At 44.6% G+C, this 22880-nt stretch overlaps 1 protein-coding gene across 1 annotated transcript in view; it reads left to right on the top strand.

Moving 5' to 3' along the window:
• Nucleotides 1–5953: 5953 nt before the first annotated feature.
• The window catches only part of LOC129336953 (protein FAM47E-like), a 55975-nt gene continuing 39048 nt past the window's right edge, over nucleotides 5954–22880 (top strand). The window contains exons 1-4 of the mRNA XM_054990385.1: nucleotides 5954–5970; nucleotides 7545–7929; nucleotides 11154–11308; nucleotides 14871–15024. Of these exons, the coding sequence (XP_054846360.1) occupies nucleotides 5954–5970; nucleotides 7545–7929; nucleotides 11154–11308; nucleotides 14871–15024 (711 nt within the window). The remainder of the gene's footprint in view (nucleotides 5971–7544; nucleotides 7930–11153; nucleotides 11309–14870; nucleotides 15025–22880) is intronic.

The following is a 22880-nucleotide window of genomic DNA, read 5'->3' on the forward strand; positions in this document are numbered from 1 at the left end:
CCATCCTGGGTGTTGTTGTTTTTTATCCCCTTGCACTGATGCAACTGTCCAGAAGGCCGTTTCAGCAATAGGTGATTTTCTAATGAACTCTTCTATTTATTTACTTGGTATATTTTTATCCCACTTTTCTCCCCAACAGGGACCCAAAGTGGCTTACAAAACATATACCTTAAACAAATTTACAAACACAGTATATAAAAACCAAACAAAAACCAAAAAAGCAGATTGAAGCATCCCGGGTTAGCGCCCAACAAGTTAAGCCATCTGGCCAAGGTACGGTTGGCAACTCCAGGTTTGGGAAATTCCTGGAGATTTGGGAGTTGGGACTGGGGAGGGAGGGACCTCAGTTGGGTACACCACCATAGAGCCCACCCTCCAAAGCAGCCATTTTCTCCAGGGGAACTGATCTCTGTAGCCTGGAGGTGAGTTGTAATTTTGGGAAATCTCCAGTCTCCACCTGGAGCAGGGCCGTATTATTCATAAGGCTGACTAGGCCGAAGCTTAGGGGCCCCCGCAGGGACAAGGGGTCCATCAATTTTTTTTTTGCTGATTCTCTTATATAACCTCTGTTAATAAGATAATTAACTGCTTCCTTATTGAAGTGAAACAAATTGTCTCTTATATTAAAACAATTATCCATAAATTATTTTTAATAAATAATAAAAATGTTATTCACTTCAAAGTATTACAGTATTGAACAATTATACCTCCAAAATGTTCTTTCCTGAAGAGTTCTACTTGCACAATAAAAATATTTTAACAATTGTGAATAGAATTCTTCAGGAGACCCTCGAAAAGGATATAGGGCTATGTACTGCAGTCTAGTACCTACTGTACCAGGGTCAGGCTGTCAGCTGTAGTGGGGTGAAAGATTAAAGTGCTGGAGGAGGCCTGAAATACCTGAAAGCCTAGGGCCCCTGATCTGGAGGCTGGAATCCTAGGTCCAAACCCTGGGCTGAGATCTATGCGATAAGAGCCAAGAGCCCTTAGGCTCTTACTCTTCGACTCACGTCCTCAGCTATTGTCAGACTACAAATCCCTGCAATGAGAGAGAGAAAAAACCAAACATAGCTGTTTCAAGCTGGCAGTTGCTGTAGCATATTGTTTATTGACTGGGCTGAAAATCAGCACTCTGCTGGTTTGATTCCCATATTCCCACTTCTGAGTAGGTGGCCCTGGGTCAGTGACTCCACTCAGCCCCAGCTCCCCAGCTATCCTGAGGGGATACTAATAACACTGATTTTATTCGGCGCTCTAAGTGGGGCACTAAGTGCAGTTATTATTATCTTCTCCTAATTTCCCTCTTGTGGAAACACTTCTCTGGTGTGCTATGGAGCATACATACTGCACCATAGAGAGTAAGCCTGTAAGCTAGGAAGTCCTGGGTTAAAATTTAAGTTTAATAAAAAGCTAATTAGGTAGACTTGTGTAAGCCATTTTCCACAACGATCTGCAATATCAGATATTTTACAGGGGCTGCTTCCGTGTGGAGATGATTCTTCCCATGTAGCTCTTGTTGCTGTTGCGAATTTAGGGTCCAATTTGATGTGGTTGTTGGAGGAACTACTGAGACGATGTGAAGCACTTTGAACATTCAAGTAGGGTCATATAGTGGCTTGCCAACTCCAGGTTGGGAAATTCCTGGGTATTTTGGGGCAGAACTGGGGGAGGGCACTCAGCAGGGATGTGATGCCATAGAGTCCATCCTCTGAAGCTGCCATTTTCTCTAGGGGATCTGGTCTCTATCATCTGGAGATAAGCTTGCCAGGCATTGTGCTAAGGCAAGGGGATTCCTGCTGGCAAGCCATGTTGCCTGCTGGCACTTTGAGCAGTGGCAGGTAAAAAATAAAAACCGTGAAGTCACTGATGTTGTTATGTCACTTTCAGATAAAACCTGGAATTGACAATAAAGTAGCTCTAGGAATTGCCAGAAATTTTATGGTTTTACAATAGAGTTTCAGGTAATTCTTAGAGTTACCCTTTGTCGCTTCCAGATTTTACCAAGAAATTACATAGTGATGTCAGTGATGTTGTCAATAGCAGACGCATGACCCTTGTGCCTAAGCCTGGCAAACCTTATCTGTAATTCTAGGAGGCTGGCAACCCATTTCATATGAAGGATAAATAGCTTTTATTAATTTTCCCAATACATGTTTTAAAGGCAACAAGTATATTCCACTTTGTGTTGCCGTGCCATTTCAGAAATGGTTACTTGAAAAACAATTGTTTTCATTTACCTTTACAGTCCTGCACTCTGTCAGTGCATAAAGCCACCATTCGAATCCTATGGATATCTCTTCATTTTCAGACAGCAGCATTGCTCCCTACACGTCTTTCTACCTTCCATGTACACAGATCTGACATTAAAAATGGCAACATCCAGAAACCAGTGGGAGAACACTTCAGTCTACCAGGACATTCCATCAAGGACTTAAAGGTCACCATAGTTCAACAGAAACATTTCAAAAACAAAATCCAATGGGAAGTTGCTGAATTGGAATTCATAGGTAAATTTGACTCAGTCATACTTGGATTGAATAGAGACTATGAATGGTTATCTCATTATCAGAAGTAACTTCCTTTCAGGCATTCTATTCAGATTCAGCTATGGAAGGGAGGGAGTCACACCCAGCCTGGCTTGTGCACTTCACCTCTTTCGTGACTTTTGCAACTGATTTGCATCTACTCCCCTCTCCCCTCACAACCTATATGTATATGGCCAGTTTCTTCATACCCTCCATGCATCTGACGAAGAGAGCTGTGGTTCTCAAAAGCTTATGCTACAATAAAGTTGGTTAGTCTTTAAGGTGCTACTGGACTCTTTACTATCTCTGTTCTGTGATTTTCAGCTGGTGGTTCTCAACCAATAGTACACAGTGAGCAGTGATTCTCAACTGATGGTATACATACCACTTGTGAGACAAGGAGTCCAGGTGAGATACAGAGTTCTCATAACAATTATTAAGAATTCACTGACCATCACTACCTATGTCCACCTGCAAGTGTGCCAAATCTTCTCCTGCCAACCCTAGGTGTCATGGATTATCCATCTGCAACCTTTTTGCCTACTAGTATTAATAACAGAATGCATAAAAATCTCCTTTTGGAAAAAGTGGGCTTTTTGTTTCTATCATAGTGGGACATAAGATACAAAAGTTTGAGAACTACAGAGTGTCTTCTCTCTCAACTGAAGAATCTCTGCAAGTGTTAGTATTGAACCAGATCTGTAGAAGTTTGTTGGTGGTTACTCAGTGGTGAGGCATACTTTTCTGCACTTGCTCAAAGGCTCCTCTTTCATTATTATTTCCTCCCATTTTCCAGAAAAAAAATCCTGGGCCTGAGCTATGAGTCAAATTAAACTATGAAGCTATCTCATTACAATAGGACAGTTGTGTCTAGGAAAATGTCAGCAAAAGCAAATGAATTGACATTCTATTTCACAAACCCCAGGTCTGAGCAAAATATGTTACTGAGCTACCTTAAATTAAGCTTTGCTGGATTGACATAAGAGGAGAAGCATTATGATGGAGAAAGGCCATTTGTGAAAGTAATTCTCTCTTGGGGGTTAAATTTTCCAAAACAGATGCATTAAAAGATCACATTTCCACTCAAATCTTGGCTGGTCCTACTTTCTAATCCTTGTATATGAATGGAGTCCCTTAAAGGATCATAAGTGCTGATAAAATGGTTGGATTTTCTGACTTTGAAAGAGTTTTTGAAGGAGCCTGACAAATTCTCTGAACAGTTTCCAGAAAGTCCACGTTTTTTTCTCTTGTGCTTTATTAGCTCTGAAAAAGGACTATCGACTGAACCTCATCGGCAGGCCAGATCAGAAAAAGTTACTTGGGATTTAAAATGAAAAACAAAACAAAAAAACAATACTGTTGGATCCCATGAGAGCTTTTCAGATTCACAGTGCAATCCTGAGAAGAATTACTCCAGTCTAAGCCCGTTGAAATTAATGGGTTTATACTGGAGTCCCTCTTCTTAGAACTGCACTCTCAGACAGCTAAGGGAACAATCCTAACTGAGGGCTAAACTACAAGTGATGCCTGACACTAGTTGGACACTTGTCAGCTTCCCTCAAGTTTTGATGGGAAATGTAGGCAGCTTGGCGGAATGTTGGACAAGTGACAGTTGAAAAGTCGGAGAGCCAAGCTGCAAGACCAGGATGCCTACATTTCCCATCAAAATGTGAGGGAAGCTGACAAGTGTCCAACCTGTGTCAGGCGTCACTTGTAGTTTGGCTCTGAGAGAGAGAGAGAGAGAGAGAGAGAGAGAGAGAGAGAGAGAGAGAGAGAGAGTATGATCTGTGAACTGTTCCTAGACTAAGTCTGGCATTGAATCCATCTGTGAACTGTTCCTAGACTAAGTCTGGCATTGAACATGGCTAGTAAGCCAGTGAGCTTTATGGTTGTACCGAGATTAAGGGCCAAACTACAAGTGATGCCTGACACTAGTTGGAAACTTGTCAGCTTCCCTCAAGTTTTGATGGGAAATGTAGGCAGCTTGGCAGAATGTTGGACAAGTGACAGTTGAAAAGTTCATTGGGCAGCAGTCGGAGAGCCAAGCTGCAAGACCAGATCACCTACATTTCCCATCAAAACTCGAGGGAAGCTGACAAGTGTCCAACTAGTGTCAGGCATCACTTGTAGTTTGGCCCTAAGTCTACTCAGAATCGTGTTTTTTTCTTGGCTTCTTTATTTTATTTTTTTTAAAATATTTTTATTAACATTTTAAAATCAGTGAACAGAGTTAACAAAGAACAACAAAGTAATAGTTAACTATATACAATTATGTACAGGAATACTTAATCACGATTGGTTATAGCTTTGAACAAGAAACAAGGATAACAGATAATAGTCAATAAGTCAGCTTTGTTAAGGTTCATATAACTCGATCTTTGGAAGCTAATACTTCAATCTTGAGTAACAAAAAGTAAATGTTTGGGAGGATGCTGATCTGTGATAGAAATAAATTCAATAAATGGTTGCCATTTTGCCATAAAATCAGTTTCCCTTGGGTAATGTTCAGTTTGATATATTTTATCATATATTTTTTCTTGTACATAGTGATCCCAAATTTTTTCTAACCATTTATCTTTTGTGGGGATTATTTTGGATTTCCAATATAAAGACAGCAAGTTCTTTGCCACAACCAAGAGATTGCCAATGAGGTCTTTTCTGATTTGTGGGATTTCAATTGTATCCCATAAATTTAAAAAAATGATCTTCGGGTCTAAAGGAATTTCATAGCCTGTTATTTCTTTAATATAATCTAAAATTTCATTCCAAAAAGATTCTATCTTAGGGCATCCCCACCAGCAATGTTTGAACGTTCCTATTTCACCGCACTCCTTCCAACAAAGTGGGGAGTTTGTTTTGGTTATAAGTGAAAGTTTTCTTGGCGTTAAATGCCACCTGTGAACAGAATCCTATTCAGGTCTATGCAAAAGGGTTTACTCCCAAGGAAATGTTCTTAGGATTTCATTGAAAATGTTTCCTAATGTATATTCGTTTGGTTTATATGTAAAGTATACACAGCTGTAAATCATATTCACAGCACAGCACAGTATCGCTTTGGGGGCCCGTTGGGGAGAAAAGTGAGAAATTACTATCTAAATAAATAAATGATACCCAGTGAGAATTCAACATCTAACTTTGGAGCAAAAAATAAATAAATGGGAAGAGTCATTCATTTCTAGTCCAGAGAGAGTAGGCCAAAAGCCTGTGTAGCATTTCCTCCATCCAACTGTTGCCATGGCTTGGCCACAGTCTCCTAGCAACCGGAAGGTCCCCAGTGTGAGGACGAATGAATGGCTGACTTGAACCAGTTGCTGCAAGCTGGAAAGCATTCAGCTGTCCCTCATTCTGCCTGTCTCACCAGGAGGAGCTATAGAGACCTTTGTCTCATTAATACTATCAGGAGATATTCCGATCTTGCGCTTGTCAAAATGAGCCCTGCGCCATGGTGAGTGAGTACACCACTGAGGAGAAAGAAAGAAAACAGAAGAAGACCCCTGCTGGATTGGACCAGTGGTCTATCAAGTCCAGCATCCTGTGGCCAACCTCAAGAGCCAACCACAGGGCATTGAGGCCAAGGCCTTCCCCTTATGTTGTGTCCTGGCACTGGTATTCTGGGGTTGACTGCCTCGGAATATGGAAGTTCCCTTTATTCTCTATGTTTGGTAACCACTGATAGACACGTCCTCCAGGCATCTGTCTAATCCCCTTTTAAAGCGGTGTATGCCTATGGCCATCACTACATCTCCGGTAGTGAATTCCACATCCTAATCAATCGTGTGAGAAAAAAAAGGAACTTTCCTCGTAATCAGAGTCACTGATTACACACACAAAAAAATCAACTATGTACTTTATTTATTTAGTAAAACATTTATACTCTGCTTTTTCATTGTGGCCCGGGGGCAGATTGCAAGTCTAAAATAAACCCCCATTAACACTACCCAAGGAATGTGCATGCCGCTCAACCCCAATAAAATCCCTAGCAAATAAACAGCCTCGTAGTGCCTCCTAAAATCTTTTGAGGACAGTTGGATGTAAGTTTTATTAAGTCATGAGCCGGACGAGTTGACACAATGGTGACAAAGGAAGTGGTTTGTGGTAACTCCTGAGCAAAAGCAAAAAATAGCACAGGGAAGGAGTGGTGGCAGAATGTTATCTGAAGAGGCAGGGCAAGCAGAACTTAATGCTATAGGGAAAAGACTTCCTCATTAATTATGTGTGTGTGCTCTCAAGTCAGAGTAGACTTATAGGAACCCTAGCAAGGGGCTTCCAAGGCAAGGCAGATGCAGAGGTGGTTTTCCAGTCCTTCTGTAGAGTCTTCCTTGGTGGTTTCCCACCCAAGTACTGACCCTGCTTAGTGTCTGAGGGCCAAGCTACACATGACGAATGACACTTGAACGGCAAGTGGATTGAGTGGAGGGCAAGTGAACAGGGAGAAATACACTTGCTGTTCAAGTGTCATTCGTCATGTGTAGCTTGGCCCTGAGATCTGACGAGATCAGACTATACCATGCCTCCTCCCCTCCCCATGTTAATTATGGGCCCTTATTAATCAACCACTAGGGTAGTAGTTCAGTATGGTATAGCCCAATCTCATCAGATCATGGAAGATAATCAGGGTCAGTAATTGGATGGGAGACTAGGATTTGCAAGGCTAGAGGAAGGCAATGGCAAAACTCCCCTGTTCACCTCCTGCCTTACAAACCCTAGATGAGGTTACCATAAGTCAGTTGTGACTTGACAGCACACATGTACATATTAATCATCCGTTACCTGCCATATTTTGCTATAGAGACAGGTCAGACTGAAACCCAAACGTCCATAGATAGCTGGTTATATCTTGTTTCCCCTGTAATACCGCCCCCATCATAAAAGACTGTTACTTATAAGTCATTTAAGAATGCATTTAACAACATGTGACTTTAGTTTTATTAACGATAACAGACTGCTATGGGCAAAGCTGACTTCTTGGATAGTTTAAAGCCCTTATTTCAAGTACTAACTGTAAGTGTTTGCTTTCAGGTATAAGGCGAGACTGCCTTCTAAGTGTTTTCAAGAATACAGCTGTAAAAAAGAGAGGTATTCAGATGCCCTCAATAGCCAGCGGTGGAGATTTTTGAAAAGTGGCTTGGATGACTTCAGGAATGGCTGCTGTCCACCTGCTGACAACATCATCATCCGTGGCAATAAGGGTCCCGTCCCCATCATTCTACGTTACAAAAAACCGGATCCTTCACAGATTGTACCATGTAAGCCCTGGGAACTACGGACCAAAAGCGACATCAGTTTTTCCAAGCTCAGCACATCTCAGAAAGCCAAGAAGGAATATATTGCACAGACTGAGCGCTGCTTGGCAGAACACCCGTTGGCGCTTTACCCTCATTTGGAGGAAAGCGTGCCACCAGAGGTAAAAACAAACAACCCAAATCACTGCCCCAATACATTCAAGAATACCTATAAAAATGTGTGTGTGGGGGGGCGGGGGATGAGTTTCTTCTGCTTGGTCCTGAATTTCCCATTCTGCATCCTAACTATTGGACCCAAAGTATAGCCAAGAGAGCCATAGTAGTCTTTTTTAGGTGGGTAGCCATGTTGGTCTGCAATAGAATAGCAGGATTTGAGTGGCACCTTAGAGAATAATAAGATTTTCAGGGCATGACCTTTTGTAAGTCAGAGCTCCCTTCTCTCAAGAGTGGACATTGTAAGTCTTTCCATTCAAACCGTTCTTCTTTACATGCAGGCTATAGAAGCAAAAACGTACTCTGTACATCTAGTTTTAAATTGTTTGCTGTCCATCTGATGTGCTGGATCTAAGGTCTTGCAAGCAAGGTTGGCAGAGGACATCTAATGTTTTAAAATTTAAAAATGTACATTTGAAGCTAAACTTTTGCAATGTTTGCCTGCAAGACTTTAGATCTGAATAATCTAGTGTCTCAGATCTGGCCTGGTTTATTAAAGTCCAATAGGTGAGCTGGCTAGAGCAAAAACAAAAGTCTATTAGCTCTGCTCATCTGTTTGTGAGGCAATTAGGTCACAAAGGAGCTATGTCAAAAAAGCTGTTTTTCTCTTGCATGGGGCTATTTATTTTTGCCTGCCTGTATTTCATTCAGTAAAAGAAATAGTTAAAAATGAATAATAACCGTTCGGGTGAGTTTGATAGCAAATAACTACGTTGCATTGCAAAAAACTTGGAGGACCATATTTGGATGGAAAGGAGTCATAAAAAATGTTTTAAATTAATTAATTAAAATATTAGCTAGAGTCCGGCTGTGATACAAAATTGTTTACTTTGATAAAAAGGCCAGTTCTCAGCCAGTGTAGTTAACAACATTTCAGGAAAATCTTACTGAAATGAAGCTAACCAGAAAGATTTCAAAGTGAGCGGGAAGTGAGAATAGTCAGATCTGAGAATAGCAGGAGAGTTAACAGGTCTAGGGAAGAGCAAGATTTGGGTCCAGAAGCACTTTAGAGATCAACTAATGGTGAAATTGTATGTAGAGTTAGCTCTAGTCTAAGCCCTGGGCTTAGACTGGAGTAACTCAGCATAGGATTGCACTGTAAATCTAGTTGATCTCTAAAGTGCTCCTGGACCTAAATCTTGCTCTTCAACTGCAGATCAACATGGCTACCCACCTGAAAAGCTCTAGGCAAGCATTGTGGAATGTCAAATCTTTCAGCAGTATGGGAGCTCCCTGAGGGCCAAGCTAGACCTGCAGGTTTTTAAAGAGTTAGGTCTGACACAGGTTGGACACTTGTCAGCGTCCCTCAAGTTTTGATGGGAAATGTGGGCAGCTTGGCGGATGGGCAAGTGACACTTGAAAAGTCCATTGGACAGCAGTCAGACAGCCAAGCTGCAAGACCAGGACGCCTACATTTCCCATCAAAACTTGAGGGAAGCTGACAAGCATCCAACCTGTGTCAGGCATCACTTGTAGTTTGGCTCTCAGGTTTTCGCAGCCATGCAGCAGTTAAAAAGTAAATGGCTGTTAAAAAAGAGGGCTCAAACAACCTCCGAATGCTTCCACGGGTGGAGGGGGGAAGGGGGGGTTCCCCCTCAAGCCATTTCCCCCTGTCACAATAGCACAGGTGGACCCCCCCATCTTTACTGTTCCACGTGGATAGAAAACTCCACATGGAGCAAAAAAACAGAAAAAAACCTCCCTCCCCTACTATTTTGACATGGGAAACGGCTTGGGGGGAGGGAGGAGCCGCTCCCCCCCTCCTGAGGCATTCTGAGTCCATTTAGGGCCTCCTTTATTTTTAACAGCTACTCCCAAAAGCTGCTGCAGGGAACTCGAGTTGGCTCTTTGAAAACCTTCACATCTAGGCTGTTGTGGGTTTTCCGGGCTGTATTGCCGTGGTCCACGGCAATACAGCCCGGAAAACCCACAACAGCCATCGTTCTCCGGCCGTGAAAGCCTTCGACAATACATCTTAACATCTAGCTTTGGCCTGAGTTGTCCTGCCTTAAGCAGCTGCCCAGATTTTAAAGTGTTTGTGGACAACGAGAGACAGATGGGGTAAGAAGGCCTTTCCTTTGCATGCTGAAGGCACTGGGTCCGTCTCCAGTGAAAAGGACTGATACACAGTATTTTATTGCCCCTTTGGCCAGAGGTAATTCTTCTAACAGATTGGGTTCTAACAGATTAACAATGGGTTTGGGGGGGTGGGGTTTGCACCAACACATAGAGAAGGTGGGTTTCTTAATAGATTAACTCTTTGAGTCAATGCTTCCACTTACATTTTGGGGTCCTAAGTAGGAGAGACAGAGTGGGAAGGGGAGGGAAGAAGGAATGGCTTGGTGGCAAAGGTGATCTTGGCTGCTGTGCCCTCAGTAAAGACCAAGATTCCTGATGTAAAGCAGTGTCAGCCGGTGTGGTATAGTATTAGACTAGGGTCTGGGAAATCTGGGTTCAAATCCCCCCTCTGCCATGGAAGCTCACTGGGTGATCTTGAGCCAGTCATGCAGTCTCAGCCTAACCTACCTAACAGGGATGTTGTAAGGATAAAAATGGCAGAGAGGAGAACAATGTAAGCCACTTTGGGTTCTTGTTGGAGAGAAAAACAGAGTATGCATGAAGAAAAAGAGTTGGATCTCTGAATCTAGCACACACACATTATTGAAAGGCAAAATGGAGGGGGGTATTTATTTATTATATATTTATCTCTCTCTCCCTCCAAGGAGCTCTAGATGTTATGCATTATTCTCCCCTTTTCCATTTTATCCTCACAACAACAACCCTGTGAGGCAGGTAAGGCTGAGAGAGTGTGACTGGCCCAGTCCTTGAGCAAACTTCTTGCACCCACCCACCAGTTTACCCTCACAACAACCCTACCAGGTAGGCTAAAGCACAAGCTTTAGTGGGGATTTGAACCTGAGTTTCCCAGATCCTAGTCTGACAGCTTAGCCGCTATACCACGTTGGCCATCATATCACACTGGCCTTGTTATGCGTGATCTTTGGTAAAATTCATCGTGCCATTTTAAAAAAAATTTCTTTAATGAAAGATGCGATTGACCCGATGTACCCTTGTAGTAGAAGATATGGGATGTTGCTGTGGGAGGGATCTATTGGCACAGACGTGGCATTTCAGATGTGGATTTCAGATGTGGTGTTTGTTTTACTTTCAGCTTTTTTGCGATGTTGTGAAGCTACTTGACCCAGAGATGCACCGGAGCAGAATTTTACAAAACCGTCCCCAACCCAAAACGACTTTGCCAACCTTTCAATATCAGGTTCAATCACACGGATTAAAACCTGGAATGAGGCATAGCTCTGCTACCGAGTGAGTGCTGCGATAAGCGATCGAGGCCGCTTTCCTAAACCGATCTCCTGGGTTCCATGAAACAGAGAAAATTATGTTTTTAATGGTTTATAGCAACAAATCAGTATGGGATTTATCTAGGAAGTATCTAAACAAGAGTGGAAATGTGGGGCGGGGGGGAATCTTCGGTGATTTAAACCATCATTTAAATAGCCTTGATTATAGTCAGTCCACTCACTGCACAGCCTTGCATGTTCTCTGTAATTTGAGAAATAAGACAGATAAATAGAGCTGATTAATGGAGGCCTACAGAGATGGATCGAGTCCAGATGTAGGCCAGCCCGTAGCTGGAAGGAACAGCTGCTTCCTACACTGATGTCAGTGCAGGCCATGTCAAGTCTACCACCAGGGCTTTTTTTCTGGGGAAAGAGGTGGTGGAACTCAGTGAGTTGCCAGCACAGGGGGCAACTCTTGGCGGGAGGTAGTGCCCCTGGTACCACATGCTTGTGCGCAAAGTGCGCACACGCTCCCACACTGCACAAGGATGTCACTTTGGGTCAGCTGGAACAAGGGAGGAGTTTTTTAAAGTTTAAATTGCCCTTGGCGAAAATGGTCACATGGCTAGCGGCCCTGCCCCCTGATCTCCAGACAGAGGGGAGTTTAGATTGCCCTCCGCTGAAGCGGTGCAGAGGGCAAGCTAAACTCCCCTCTGTCGAGATCAGGGGGTGGGGCCACCAGCCATGTGACCATTTTCAAGAGGTGCCAGAACTCCTTTCCACCGCGTTCCAGCTGAAAAAAAGCCATGTCCAGTGTTCCCGCTAATGTGAGCACGTGAGCAATCGCTCACAGATTCTGACTCCTCTGCTCACAGCTTCTCAGTTGTAGCTCACAGATACTAACCCTCAGGCGGCCCCGCCCTCCCACTCAGCCAGCATCTGCAGTTGGCCCCTATAGGGATGGAGCAGGGATGGAGCCTCATCCCACTTCTCTCCTCCCTTCCTGGCTGTGGCTGGTTTGGCCCCCAGGGTGGTGCCAGAGAGCGCCTCCAGCCACTGCTGGCTCTCTAGCTGGGGAACAGAGCAGAGCTGAGTGATCGGGTCTGGCCTGACCCATGCAGCCTGAAATCGCTAGGATCACCTCAGCCCCAGAGAGCGGAGGAGAGGAGGTAGCGCCTCAGCCGCCACCATGGTGAAGGCGTCATTTCACTTGGCCTTGGTTCAGAAGGAGGCTGAAGAAGTAAGCACTGACTCACAAAAGCTCATCTTGAAATAAACGTGCTAGTCTTTAAGGTGCCATTGTGTGTCTGCTTTATTTTGCAGCAATAGACTAATACAACTACCCCTTTGTAGTCAGCATGGACATATCCATTTTTATACAGAAGTATACTCTGATTTTTGTGGACCTTTCACCTAATGGCTTTTATTGTTAAATTGTTTTGATTGTAATCAAAACAATTTGATTGTAATTTTTTTTTAAAGGAGGTGCACTCAAAACTAATGAAAGTTGTTGTTTCGGCTCACAAAGTAGATTTTTAGCTCACAACACTGCAAAGCTTAGAGGGAACATTGGCCATGTCTACCACACTTCTGCCATTTCTCCTTCCACTTGTCTATCTATGTATGGGATCTTATTATATCTGCCAAATAAGATTGAAGATGGCATGGTTAGTAATTGGATGGGAGACCTCCAAGGAAGACCACAGTAGCAGAACAGGTAATGGCAAAACACCACTGTTAGTCTCTTGCCATGAAAACCCCATCAGGGGCCTCCATAAATCAACTATGGCTTGATGGTACACTCTACCACATGCTCAACCATAGACTCATAGTGTTGGAAGTTACCTCCAGGGTCATCTAGTCCAACCCCCAGCACAACACAGGAAATCTATTTATTTTTATTATTTATTTCAAATTTATATTCCACCCTCCCCGCGAGTGGGCTCAGGGCGGATAACAACATATTAAAAACAACACATTTAAAACAGGATGGTGGACAGCCTTCACAGAGAGGGTTAAGATTTATACACCCCCCTTTTTTTTCCCAGGCCGGAGGAGGCCCAGCCTTAGCCATATGCCTGATGGAACAACTTTGTCTTGCAGGCCTGGCAAAAAGACAGTAGGTCCTGCCGGGCCCTGATTTCAGCAGACAGAGCGTTCCACCAGGTGGGAGCCAGGACCGAAAAGGCCCTGGCTCTAGTCAAGGCTAGGCAGGCCTCCTTGGGGCCAGGGACCACCAACAGGTGTTTGTCCCCTGATCGGAGTGTCTTCTGGGGAATATACGAGGAGAGACGGTCCCATAGATACGCTGGTCCCAGTCTGCACAGGGCCTTATAGGTCAATACCAGAACCTTGAATCTGATCCAGTACTCCACTGGCAACCAATGCAGCTCACATAAGAATGGTGTTATATGCGCCTTATTTGGCACTCTCGTAATAAGACGCGCCACTGCATTTTGTACCAGCTGTAATCTCTGGGTCGGGCTCAAGGGCAGCCCCACATAGAACGAGTTACAGTGATCTAGCCTAGAGATGACCATTGCTTGGATCACTGTAGTTAAGTCATGGGTTGACAGGTAAGGGACAAGTTGCCTGGTCTGCCGCAGATGGAAAAAAGAGGACCTGACAACCACTGTGACCTGTGCCTCCATTTTCAGGGAGGCATCCACAACTACCTCCCCACCCTCAACCCCAGTGACCTGTGCTCCGTGCCCAGAAGATGGCAAAACACTGTCAGGATATGGAATAAGGAAAGAGAGTGCCCAGACAGGAGATTTGAAGACTGTAGGGGCTAAAGGTTGAGTGACAACCCTGTTGTAGGATCAGAACTCAGAACAGTGACAGCAGGTGCTGGGCATAGAGTTAGGGAGGGTGTTAGGTGGGGATTCATCCTGATTGCCAGCACTGATCTGTGACCAAATACAGAACTGTCAGATGATCAGTTAGACAACATGAACTGCAGAGTGGAAAGAGCAAGGCATATGATACGGCCTGATACGGTCTGACACCATACTAAGGTCAGATCTTTCTAGTCCATATTATTGGAAAAGAGATGACTCAGCATGCCCGGGCACTGGGGGGGCACTATTTTCCCCATTTCTCTAGAACCAGAAGCTTCTCTTTGAGCTAGAAGCTGCTCTTTGATGCCTTCTTCTTCTGTGCCTTTGCTCTCTCTCTCCTTGTGGTCTTGCAAGAGGCGAGATGGTTCTGCAGAGCTCCCCTGTGCAAGCTTGCAGGAGGCATGCCGATACTCCCATTCACATGCAGTCAGATTAGCTGACCAATTGTTACAGGGAATAGTGTCATTTTAGATCAGGTTTCTGTTTTTCTTCTGCTACTACAAAAGTGCAGGTGAATGTGAAACAAGTGTTATCTGTTGCAATATACAGGGTTCAAAAGTGTTTTGCCACACGTGATACCATGTTTTCCTGACTGTGCAACTTTGCAGCATTAGCTAACTAATATGCCCAGAGCACATAACAAAGAGATTCATCATATCAGCCTACACTGATGACATGAAACCTGGAGGCATCGTCCATCATAAGCGTCAGAAAGAGTCATAGATATTTGATGATTATGTATTGCAGGTTCTGGAAGCCCAAATACAAGAATCCTTACATGTGGCTTAGTAAAAAAGAGGTGGCTGCCAGAGAAGAGGCAGACAGAATAGGCTATGTTCCTCCCTTGGACGAGAATGTAAAGCAAATCACCAAGGACTTCTGTGACTGGGTCAATACTATGGTAAGCTGGGAGACTTCGGACAGGAGATTGCAGATATCGGCTGACCGTATGGTATGGCAAAACCATCAAAGTCGCGTGCTTTGGCTAGGTTGGGATTACCTACATATGCAGAAAAGCACCTGTGTGTACTGCAAAGGATGCTGGGAGAGCTTAGCTTCCATCGTCCCCACTGTTTCTGGCTCCTTGCAAGTATCACATCTGCAAGGGATGTTCTTCGCATGCAGACCTATCGCATGGTGCGGTCCTAGGAGACAGTACTGTGGACTGCAGGCGAGGATGGCAAGTTTCAGTGCTTCCCTTGCACCTTGGAGAGATAGATGTTTAGTTTAGCCTTCCATTTCTCGTGCCCCTGTCTCCCAACCTGGAGAGATTATTCTATTTTAAGAGCCAAGATTTTTCATTTCTCTCTGAAGAGAAATCAAGGTGCCCTTTTGTAACATCAGTCCTTCCAGGTGTTTTATGTTCTGCACCCTGGGATGTGCTCTAGCTGGATGATAGGAAGGCTTGGAAAGACGTTGCCTGCCTCTGAGCATCTACAGAGTGAAATTCTAACATCTTGCAGAACCTTCCTTTTTGTCCCTCCTCTCTTCAAATTTCTCTTTGATCAAAAAGGCATTGGTTCAAAACTGACCGCAAATTCCTAAAAAGAGGAAAAGGATTGTTGGATTTCAGGGAGAAACTGGATAAGGAGGAATTAAGAGAGTTTCTCTCAACAATCCAGTGAGTTTTGACATAAGAAGGCAATCAACCCTTCCTTTAAGATATACCTATCTCTTAAATGTTACAATTCAGCCACTTGGTTATTCTGCTAGTGTCGTTTGATTCTAACTGCTTTTGTTAAAATGCAGAATATTTCGCACCCTGTTACTTTACTCAGGTACATCAGCTGAGATGATTGGGGAGAAAGCCTATCACAAAACATTTTCTTGTATTCTGTGCATCAGGCAATGGCACTCGTATGGGATAGGGAAAGAAAACTATTCAGGACACGTTACAAACTCCTCATATCCCTCCTGTATCCATCACACTTCCTGTTGAGAGATGTACCTTGGGAGTTCTGGGCTGAGAACTTAATTGTCTGGCAAGGTTGTGCCCCAATTGGATTGGGACCGTTGTGCACTGGTACAAGGGGTGGAGACCTTTCCTCCTGCTGGTTTTCCAACCTGCAATGGTCACAGTGGCTCCCTGTGGCCACTGTTTGCCCTGAGAGAGAAACTTACATGTACTAATGGGCTGCATGTAAGTTTCCCCTGGAGTTCCCCTAAGCCGTTTCAGGCCCGGATATTGGGGTGGTTGGTTGGCATTCTGAATCAGGCCTGCTCGTGGTTGGGAATTAAGTTCCGAGCACAGAACTCCCACAGCAGTTCTGTCGACAATTGAAAGGCACTTTAGTACTTCTCTTCTTGCTCATCAGAATTCATTCAGGTGTGGTCCACGCTGTTAAACTGCTGGAGTCTGAATCAGACACCAATGATTGCAGTTGGCATTTACCGTGTTGAGCTTCTATGCATTGATTGGTAGGTCCTGTTGATGCTGGGTCCTACTAAAATGGCAGCAAAATGTGAGGAGCTCTGTGCCCCCTATCACTACAGAAGGATCTCAATTGGGCTTCAGAAATGTACTTTCTGTGCTGCCCTGAAACCTCTATTTTGCCAACACTGGAAGAGGCCGGGGCCTGTTGTTGGCCTCAAGGTGGCCTCTTGGGTCAAGTGGACAGTGATTTTGTCATGTGTGTAGTTTCAGATGGGGAGCTGTGTTGGTCTGTAGTAGAAGAGCAAGATTTGGGTCCAGTAGCACCTTCAAGACCAGGGTATGAGCTTTTGAGAGTCAGAGCTCCCCAATACTCCTCTCGCTCTCTACCTGGATTATAAGTATTCTTTCCCTTTTCTACTCCTCGTTTCTGACAAAGGGCCTTCTGACTCTCAAAAGCTCATACCCTGGAAATCTAGTTGGTCTGTAAGATGCTACTGGACCTGACTCTTGTTCATTTGTAATGTGTGAATTCTAGAGTGTACTTTGTCCGATGCACGTAATGGGTCCTTTTCATCCACATGAGGCTGTAAAAGATAAAATGGAAACAACAGGATCAAAGGGCCATGACATTCAAGAAACAAAGTGGAGGATATAATTATGCAATACTCAAATGTAATCAGGGAACAGACATTCGCAATAGCATTAATTGGTATCCTCCTTGGTTTTCTAAGCTATTAAGCATCTCTAACAACCAGGTCCTTGTTAAGCCCTTGAGGGGTGATGGCAAACCTCCTGATGAATTCTGTGATGGAGCTTCTCTCTGAAGTCCTTTGGCCAGAGAATGGTGACTTTTACATCAGCTACAAAAAAAGTGTGCAACTCAAGAGGGGAAAACACACCCAACCACCAATAAACCAAAAATAATCAACCAAAACGCTTGGCATAAAATAAGAGGGAAAACGGTAATACATTCCTCTTTACACAGGTCACAATTGTTTACACTTTCTTACAAGGGTGCATTGTAGCGTGATCTCATGTATTTACATTTCTTGTTATACATCCAGAGGAGTTAGCCATGTTAGTCTGTAGTAGCAAAATAGTAAAGAGTCCAGTAGCACCTTTAAGACTAACCAACTTTATTGTAGCATAAGCTTTTGAGAGCCACAGCATCTGACGAAGAGAGCTGTGGCTCTCGAAAGCTTATGCTACAATAAAGTTGGTTAGTCTCAGGGCTTTTTTTCTGGGAAAAGAGGTGGTAGAGCTCAGTAGGTTGCAAGCACAGGGGGCAACTCCTGGCAGGAGGTAGTGCCCCTGGTACCAAATGCACGTGTGCAAAGTTCACACACGCTCCCAGGACTGCACAATGATGTCACTTTGGGTCAGCTGGAACAAGGGGGGGAGTTTTTAAAAGTTTAAATTTCCCTCGCTGAAAATGGTCACATGGCCGGTGGCCCCGCCCCCTAATCTCCAGACAGAGGGGAGTTTAGATTGCCCTCCGTGCTACTCGGCATGGAGGGCAATCTAACTCCCCTCTGTCTGGAGATCAGGGGGTGGGGCCACCGGCCATGTGACCATTTTCAAGAGGTGCCGGAACTCTGTTCCACCACGTTCCACCTGAAAAAAAGCCCTGGTTAGTCTTAAAGGTGCTACTGGACTCTTTACCAGTTCTTGTTCGTAGTCATTGTATAATTGTATTGTTTGAGATATTTTCTAATAGATTATCTATTTTTTGGTATATTGTTGGTTGAGTGTGTTTTTTCCCCTTGTGTTGCATTCTTTTTTTTGTGGCTGGTATGAGGGGTCCCCTTTGCTTTAACTGACTATTAGATCAGTATCAATATGACCTGGTTACTGCTCAGGAATTAATGTGTGTGTATGTGCTGTCGACTTGCAACCAACTTATGGCAACCCCTGCTGGGGCTGTCAAAGCAAGTGGTTTGCCAGTGCCTTGCTCTGCAGAGCTTCCCTTGGTTGTTGCCCATTCAAGTTCTGACCCCGCTTACAGGGACAAATATTCCTTCCCTCCTCTTGCAAGGTAGTCTTACTCCTCCACCCTCCCCATCCTTCTGGGAACTGTAATGTTTCCCTACAAAAGTAGTGGGGAAATGGGGAAAAGGACGATTGAAGGGTGACTGTGGGTGATCCCTCTGGGCCCTACCTGGGCAACTTGGCAGGCTGGGCACCTGGCTGGTACCTCAGCTAGCAATTCTGACTCGAATTCTGCTCCTTCTCTGAGTAGGTTCATGCATGTACATTCACAGCTTGGAGATGGCAACATTGACCTCTCCTGATAAAATGTTCATACCGCCTCCTAGGGTTGCCAGCTCCAACACAGGAAATCGTGGAAATTTTGGGGCCTTCCTGTTGAGTAATGTCATAGAGTCTTCCCTCTGGAGATGCCATTTCCTCAAGGGCATCTTTGTAGTCTGGAGATCAGTTGAGATTCTGGGAGAATTCCAGATCCTACCCACAGGAAAAGTGAAAGGCAGTAGGAAAAGAGGAAGACCCAAAACAAGATGGCTGGACTCAATAAAAGAAGCCATGTCCTCCAGTTTGCAGGATCTGAGCAAGTCTGTTAATGATAGGACGTTTTGGAGCTCTTTCATTTATAGGGTCGCCATAGGTCGGAGGTGACTTGACCTCACATAACACACACACACACAGAGGTTGGTAATTTTATGCCATCTCAGTCACCATGCTTTTGAGTGATGCCTGTTCACCCCTTCACCTGCTGGGCACCAAGTACTGAGCAATCCAGTGGGAACACATGCATGTGTGAACTAAACCATTGCAGACATCTGCTCAATAGTCTGGAGAATGGCCTCTTGGTTCTCTCCATCCACTTTCCCCTGCCCTGGTCACTTTTTAGGGCTTCTCTCTCACTTTTATCCACTTCCAGTTTTCTCTCCAGCTTCTTAATGCAGCATTTAGAGAAGTGGTTAAACTCACTATCTATTTTTATTCCCATCTTGCCCCTGGCTCATCAGTTTGGCCCTTCGAATCTCTGCCTCGCTTGACCCTTGTTCCACTGCTGTGCAAGTCTTGGGTGTCACTGACACACTAACCACAATCTGCCTTCTTTGTAATGTCAGGCTTCTTATTTTTAGTTCCCTGTTGTCATGTGACAAGGTAGGCGTGGGATTGTGTACTCCAGGCTACAAGGAGTGCCTACTTCTGTTGTGAACTCTGACATAGATTTGTCACTTCTGGTGGCTGGGATGGGAAATAGAACCGAGAGAGATCTTCCTCAAGTGGCTTGTCGATTGAGCATCTGTGAGCCAAGCTACAAGTGACGAATTACACTTGCCTGGCAAGGGAACAGACTCACTTGGCTTTCCATTACAGCTGCAAGACCAGGACGCCTACATTTCCCATCAAAACTTGCGTGAAGCTGACAAGTGTCCAACTTGTGTCAGGCGTCACTTGTAGCTTGGCTCTCATGTGTATTCCTCCCTGTTCACTTGCCATTCACTTGCTCTCCGCATGATCAAGTGGAGTGCAAGTGGAGCACAAGTGAACAGGGAGGAATACATGTGAGTCTGTTCCCTTGCCAGGCAAGTGTAATTCGTCACTTGTAGCTTAGCCCTAAGTTTAATAAATGAACAGCAGGACATAGCAGAAATGATGTGTGAGAAACTCCAAGGCCATGAGGCCTTCTCTCAGGTGAAAAAGAAACCGCAGGTTGAGCAAGAGATAAGTTGGCTGTCTCATTCCAGACAGAGAACAGCTTCTAACATCAGAGGGTCTCACCACATGAGAGGGATAATTCAAGTGTATTTGAGTGTAATTCAAGTGTATTTTGTCTCGTGTGGTTTGACCCAGAGTCACACAGAGTCAAACAGGCCTCACAGAGTCAATCTGGCCATGCAAAGTGTGACAGGAGATAACCTGACAGTTGTAAGGTATGCCATCATTCCAAGCTGGCATGTGTGAAGCAAGCAACACTTGAAGTAATTACAGGTGCACAGTTCTGAAATAGCTCCCCTTGTAAGAGCTGTGAAAAGAAAGAACCCCCTAAGGTTTGTAAAGGATATCTTGTGATCAGGGCTTTTTTTCTGGGAAAAGAGGTGGTGGAACTCAGTGGGTGGCCCTCAGAGAAAATGGTCACATGGCTGGTGGCCCCACCCCCGATCTCCAGACAGAGGGGAGTTTAGATTGCCCTCCGCGCCGCTTGGAGGACAATCTGAACTCCCCTCTGTCTGGAGATCAGGGGGCGGGGCCACCAGCCATGTGAGCATTTTCAAGAGGTTCCGGAACTCCGTTCCCCCCGTTCCCCCTGAAAAAAAGCCCTGCTTGTGGTACTTTTATAATATCACATTTGCGTCCACTGGGGGGGAAAGTCTTTTTCCTCTGGAACATCACATGTTGGAGACAGAAAAATCTGGTCAGAGGTGCAACTGGTGAAGTTACTTTGAGGTGACTTTGTGGAAGGATTCACTCAGGACTGACTGCTCATCTGGGCCGAATCCACATTACCTCCGCGCGGCGCTAAATGTCCGCGAAACACCCGGAAGTATAGCGTCTTCCAAGCGCGATTTCTGAAATCGCGCTTGAAAGACTCTATACTTCCGGGTGTTTCGCGGACATTTAGCGCAACACCGGGACGCGCGAAGGTAATGTGGATTCGGCCCTGGTTAGCCATCTTGGTGGCTCTGTGCTGGAAGAAAGGCAAAGTATAAATTTTGTACAACAAAACCATCAATTATTTTAAAAAAGAATTTACTCCTCAAGTTAGGGGTGATTTATGTAAGTTCCTGCCCCCTGCCCCATTGCTGGTTCAGGTTGTACATAGAGGAGGTATGTGCTTCAATGCTTCCCCTAAGGGCAAACCTCCCTGCCTGTAGAAAACTAACACATCAGGGAGGAAGATCTTGCATACTATATTTCTATGCACTGGAGCTTTTTGTGTGTGAAGACGTTTCAACATGCAGTACCTCTCCTACAGGCCTGACATGATACCGTTAAGGAAAAGCGTTACCATTTAATTCAGCTGATTGTATAGACTGTCTATGACTAGTAGGGTTGCCAACTTTGGGTTGAGGAATTCCTGGAGATTTTGTGGTGGATACTGGGGAGGCAAGGGTTTGGGAAGGGTTAGTAACATACACTTCACCCTCTAAAGCATTCATTTCCCCCAGGGGAACTGATCTCTTTAGTCCAGAGATCAATTGCAATTTGGGGAGATCTCCAGTCCCCATCCGGAGACTTCTATAGCAAAAAAGTGCCAAGTGCTTTTATGTTTTACAATTCTCACACAACAAAAATGCACCAACTAAATGGCATAAACTCCCCCAAAGTTTGCAGTCCCAAGACAGTCTCTCAGTTAAAGGAAATTATTTTCTTCTCTTGTCTGCACTGTGGTCTCTGACGAACGACGCATGGTGGCTGCTTTCCCCCCTGCAAATCTGCAAAAGGTCACATGTCAAGTGGCCCTGCCCACCTGATTTTTGGCCATCTTGGGCCTGTTTCGGCCTGGATTGGGGTCGAAATGGCCCAGTTTGGGCCCAAAATGGCCAGGATCAGGCCCAAAACAGCCAGGATTGGTCCCGAAATGGCCAGGATCGGGCCTCTGATGCGTGGTGGATCACTCTCCCGCTCAGCAGCGGCCCAATCCTGACTATTTTGGGTCCCTTTTTGGCCATTTTCAGTCCCTTTTTGCCATTTTGGGCCCAATTTCGCCCCTGAACGGCCAGGATTGGGTCTAAAACAGCCCGGATAGGTGATGTCAGGGGGTGTGGCATATGCAAATCAGGCAGGCTAACGACACACTTCTGGTGATGGCAAGGGGTGTGGCATATGCAAATGAGTTGTGCTAATGGGTTATGCTAATGAGTTCCTGCAGTTCTTTTTCTATGATATGACCCCTGTCTGTTAGTAACTGTTTATCCTGTTCTATTCATTTACGCAGAAATTTTATAATTGGAAGACTCAGGAAAGAATTCACACCCCTCCCTACAATCTTCCTATTAAATAGAATTCCCAGTTTGATTTCCCGCCACGCATCTGAGGGCATGAGCTGTGACTCACGGAAGCTCATACTGAAATACGTTTATTATTTTTATTTTTTTTTATTTATTTCATTTATAGCCCGTCTTTCTTCTCAATAGATACCCACAGAGGAAATGTCAAAATAAATGTTGTTAGTATTTTATACGCCACTTTAATTTTATTTAAAAATAAAAACAAGCTTCCTGGAGGTGAGGGGAAGAAATGGCTGCCTCAGAAACAGGGACAGGGAAAATGGTTGCTGCACACTTCCCAACCTTGACATCTGTCCTCACATTAACTGGAATTGTTCCTCCTCCTTCCCTCCTTTCCCAAATACGTGGTTTGCAGCTAGCTCCTGATCTTCCCCAGATAGCTTCAGAATGGATTCGTCCTTA

This window comes from Eublepharis macularius, chromosome 10, assembly GCF_028583425.1.
Source record: "Eublepharis macularius isolate TG4126 chromosome 10, MPM_Emac_v1.0, whole genome shotgun sequence".
NCBI lineage: Eukaryota > Metazoa > Chordata > Lepidosauria > Squamata > Eublepharidae > Eublepharis > Eublepharis macularius.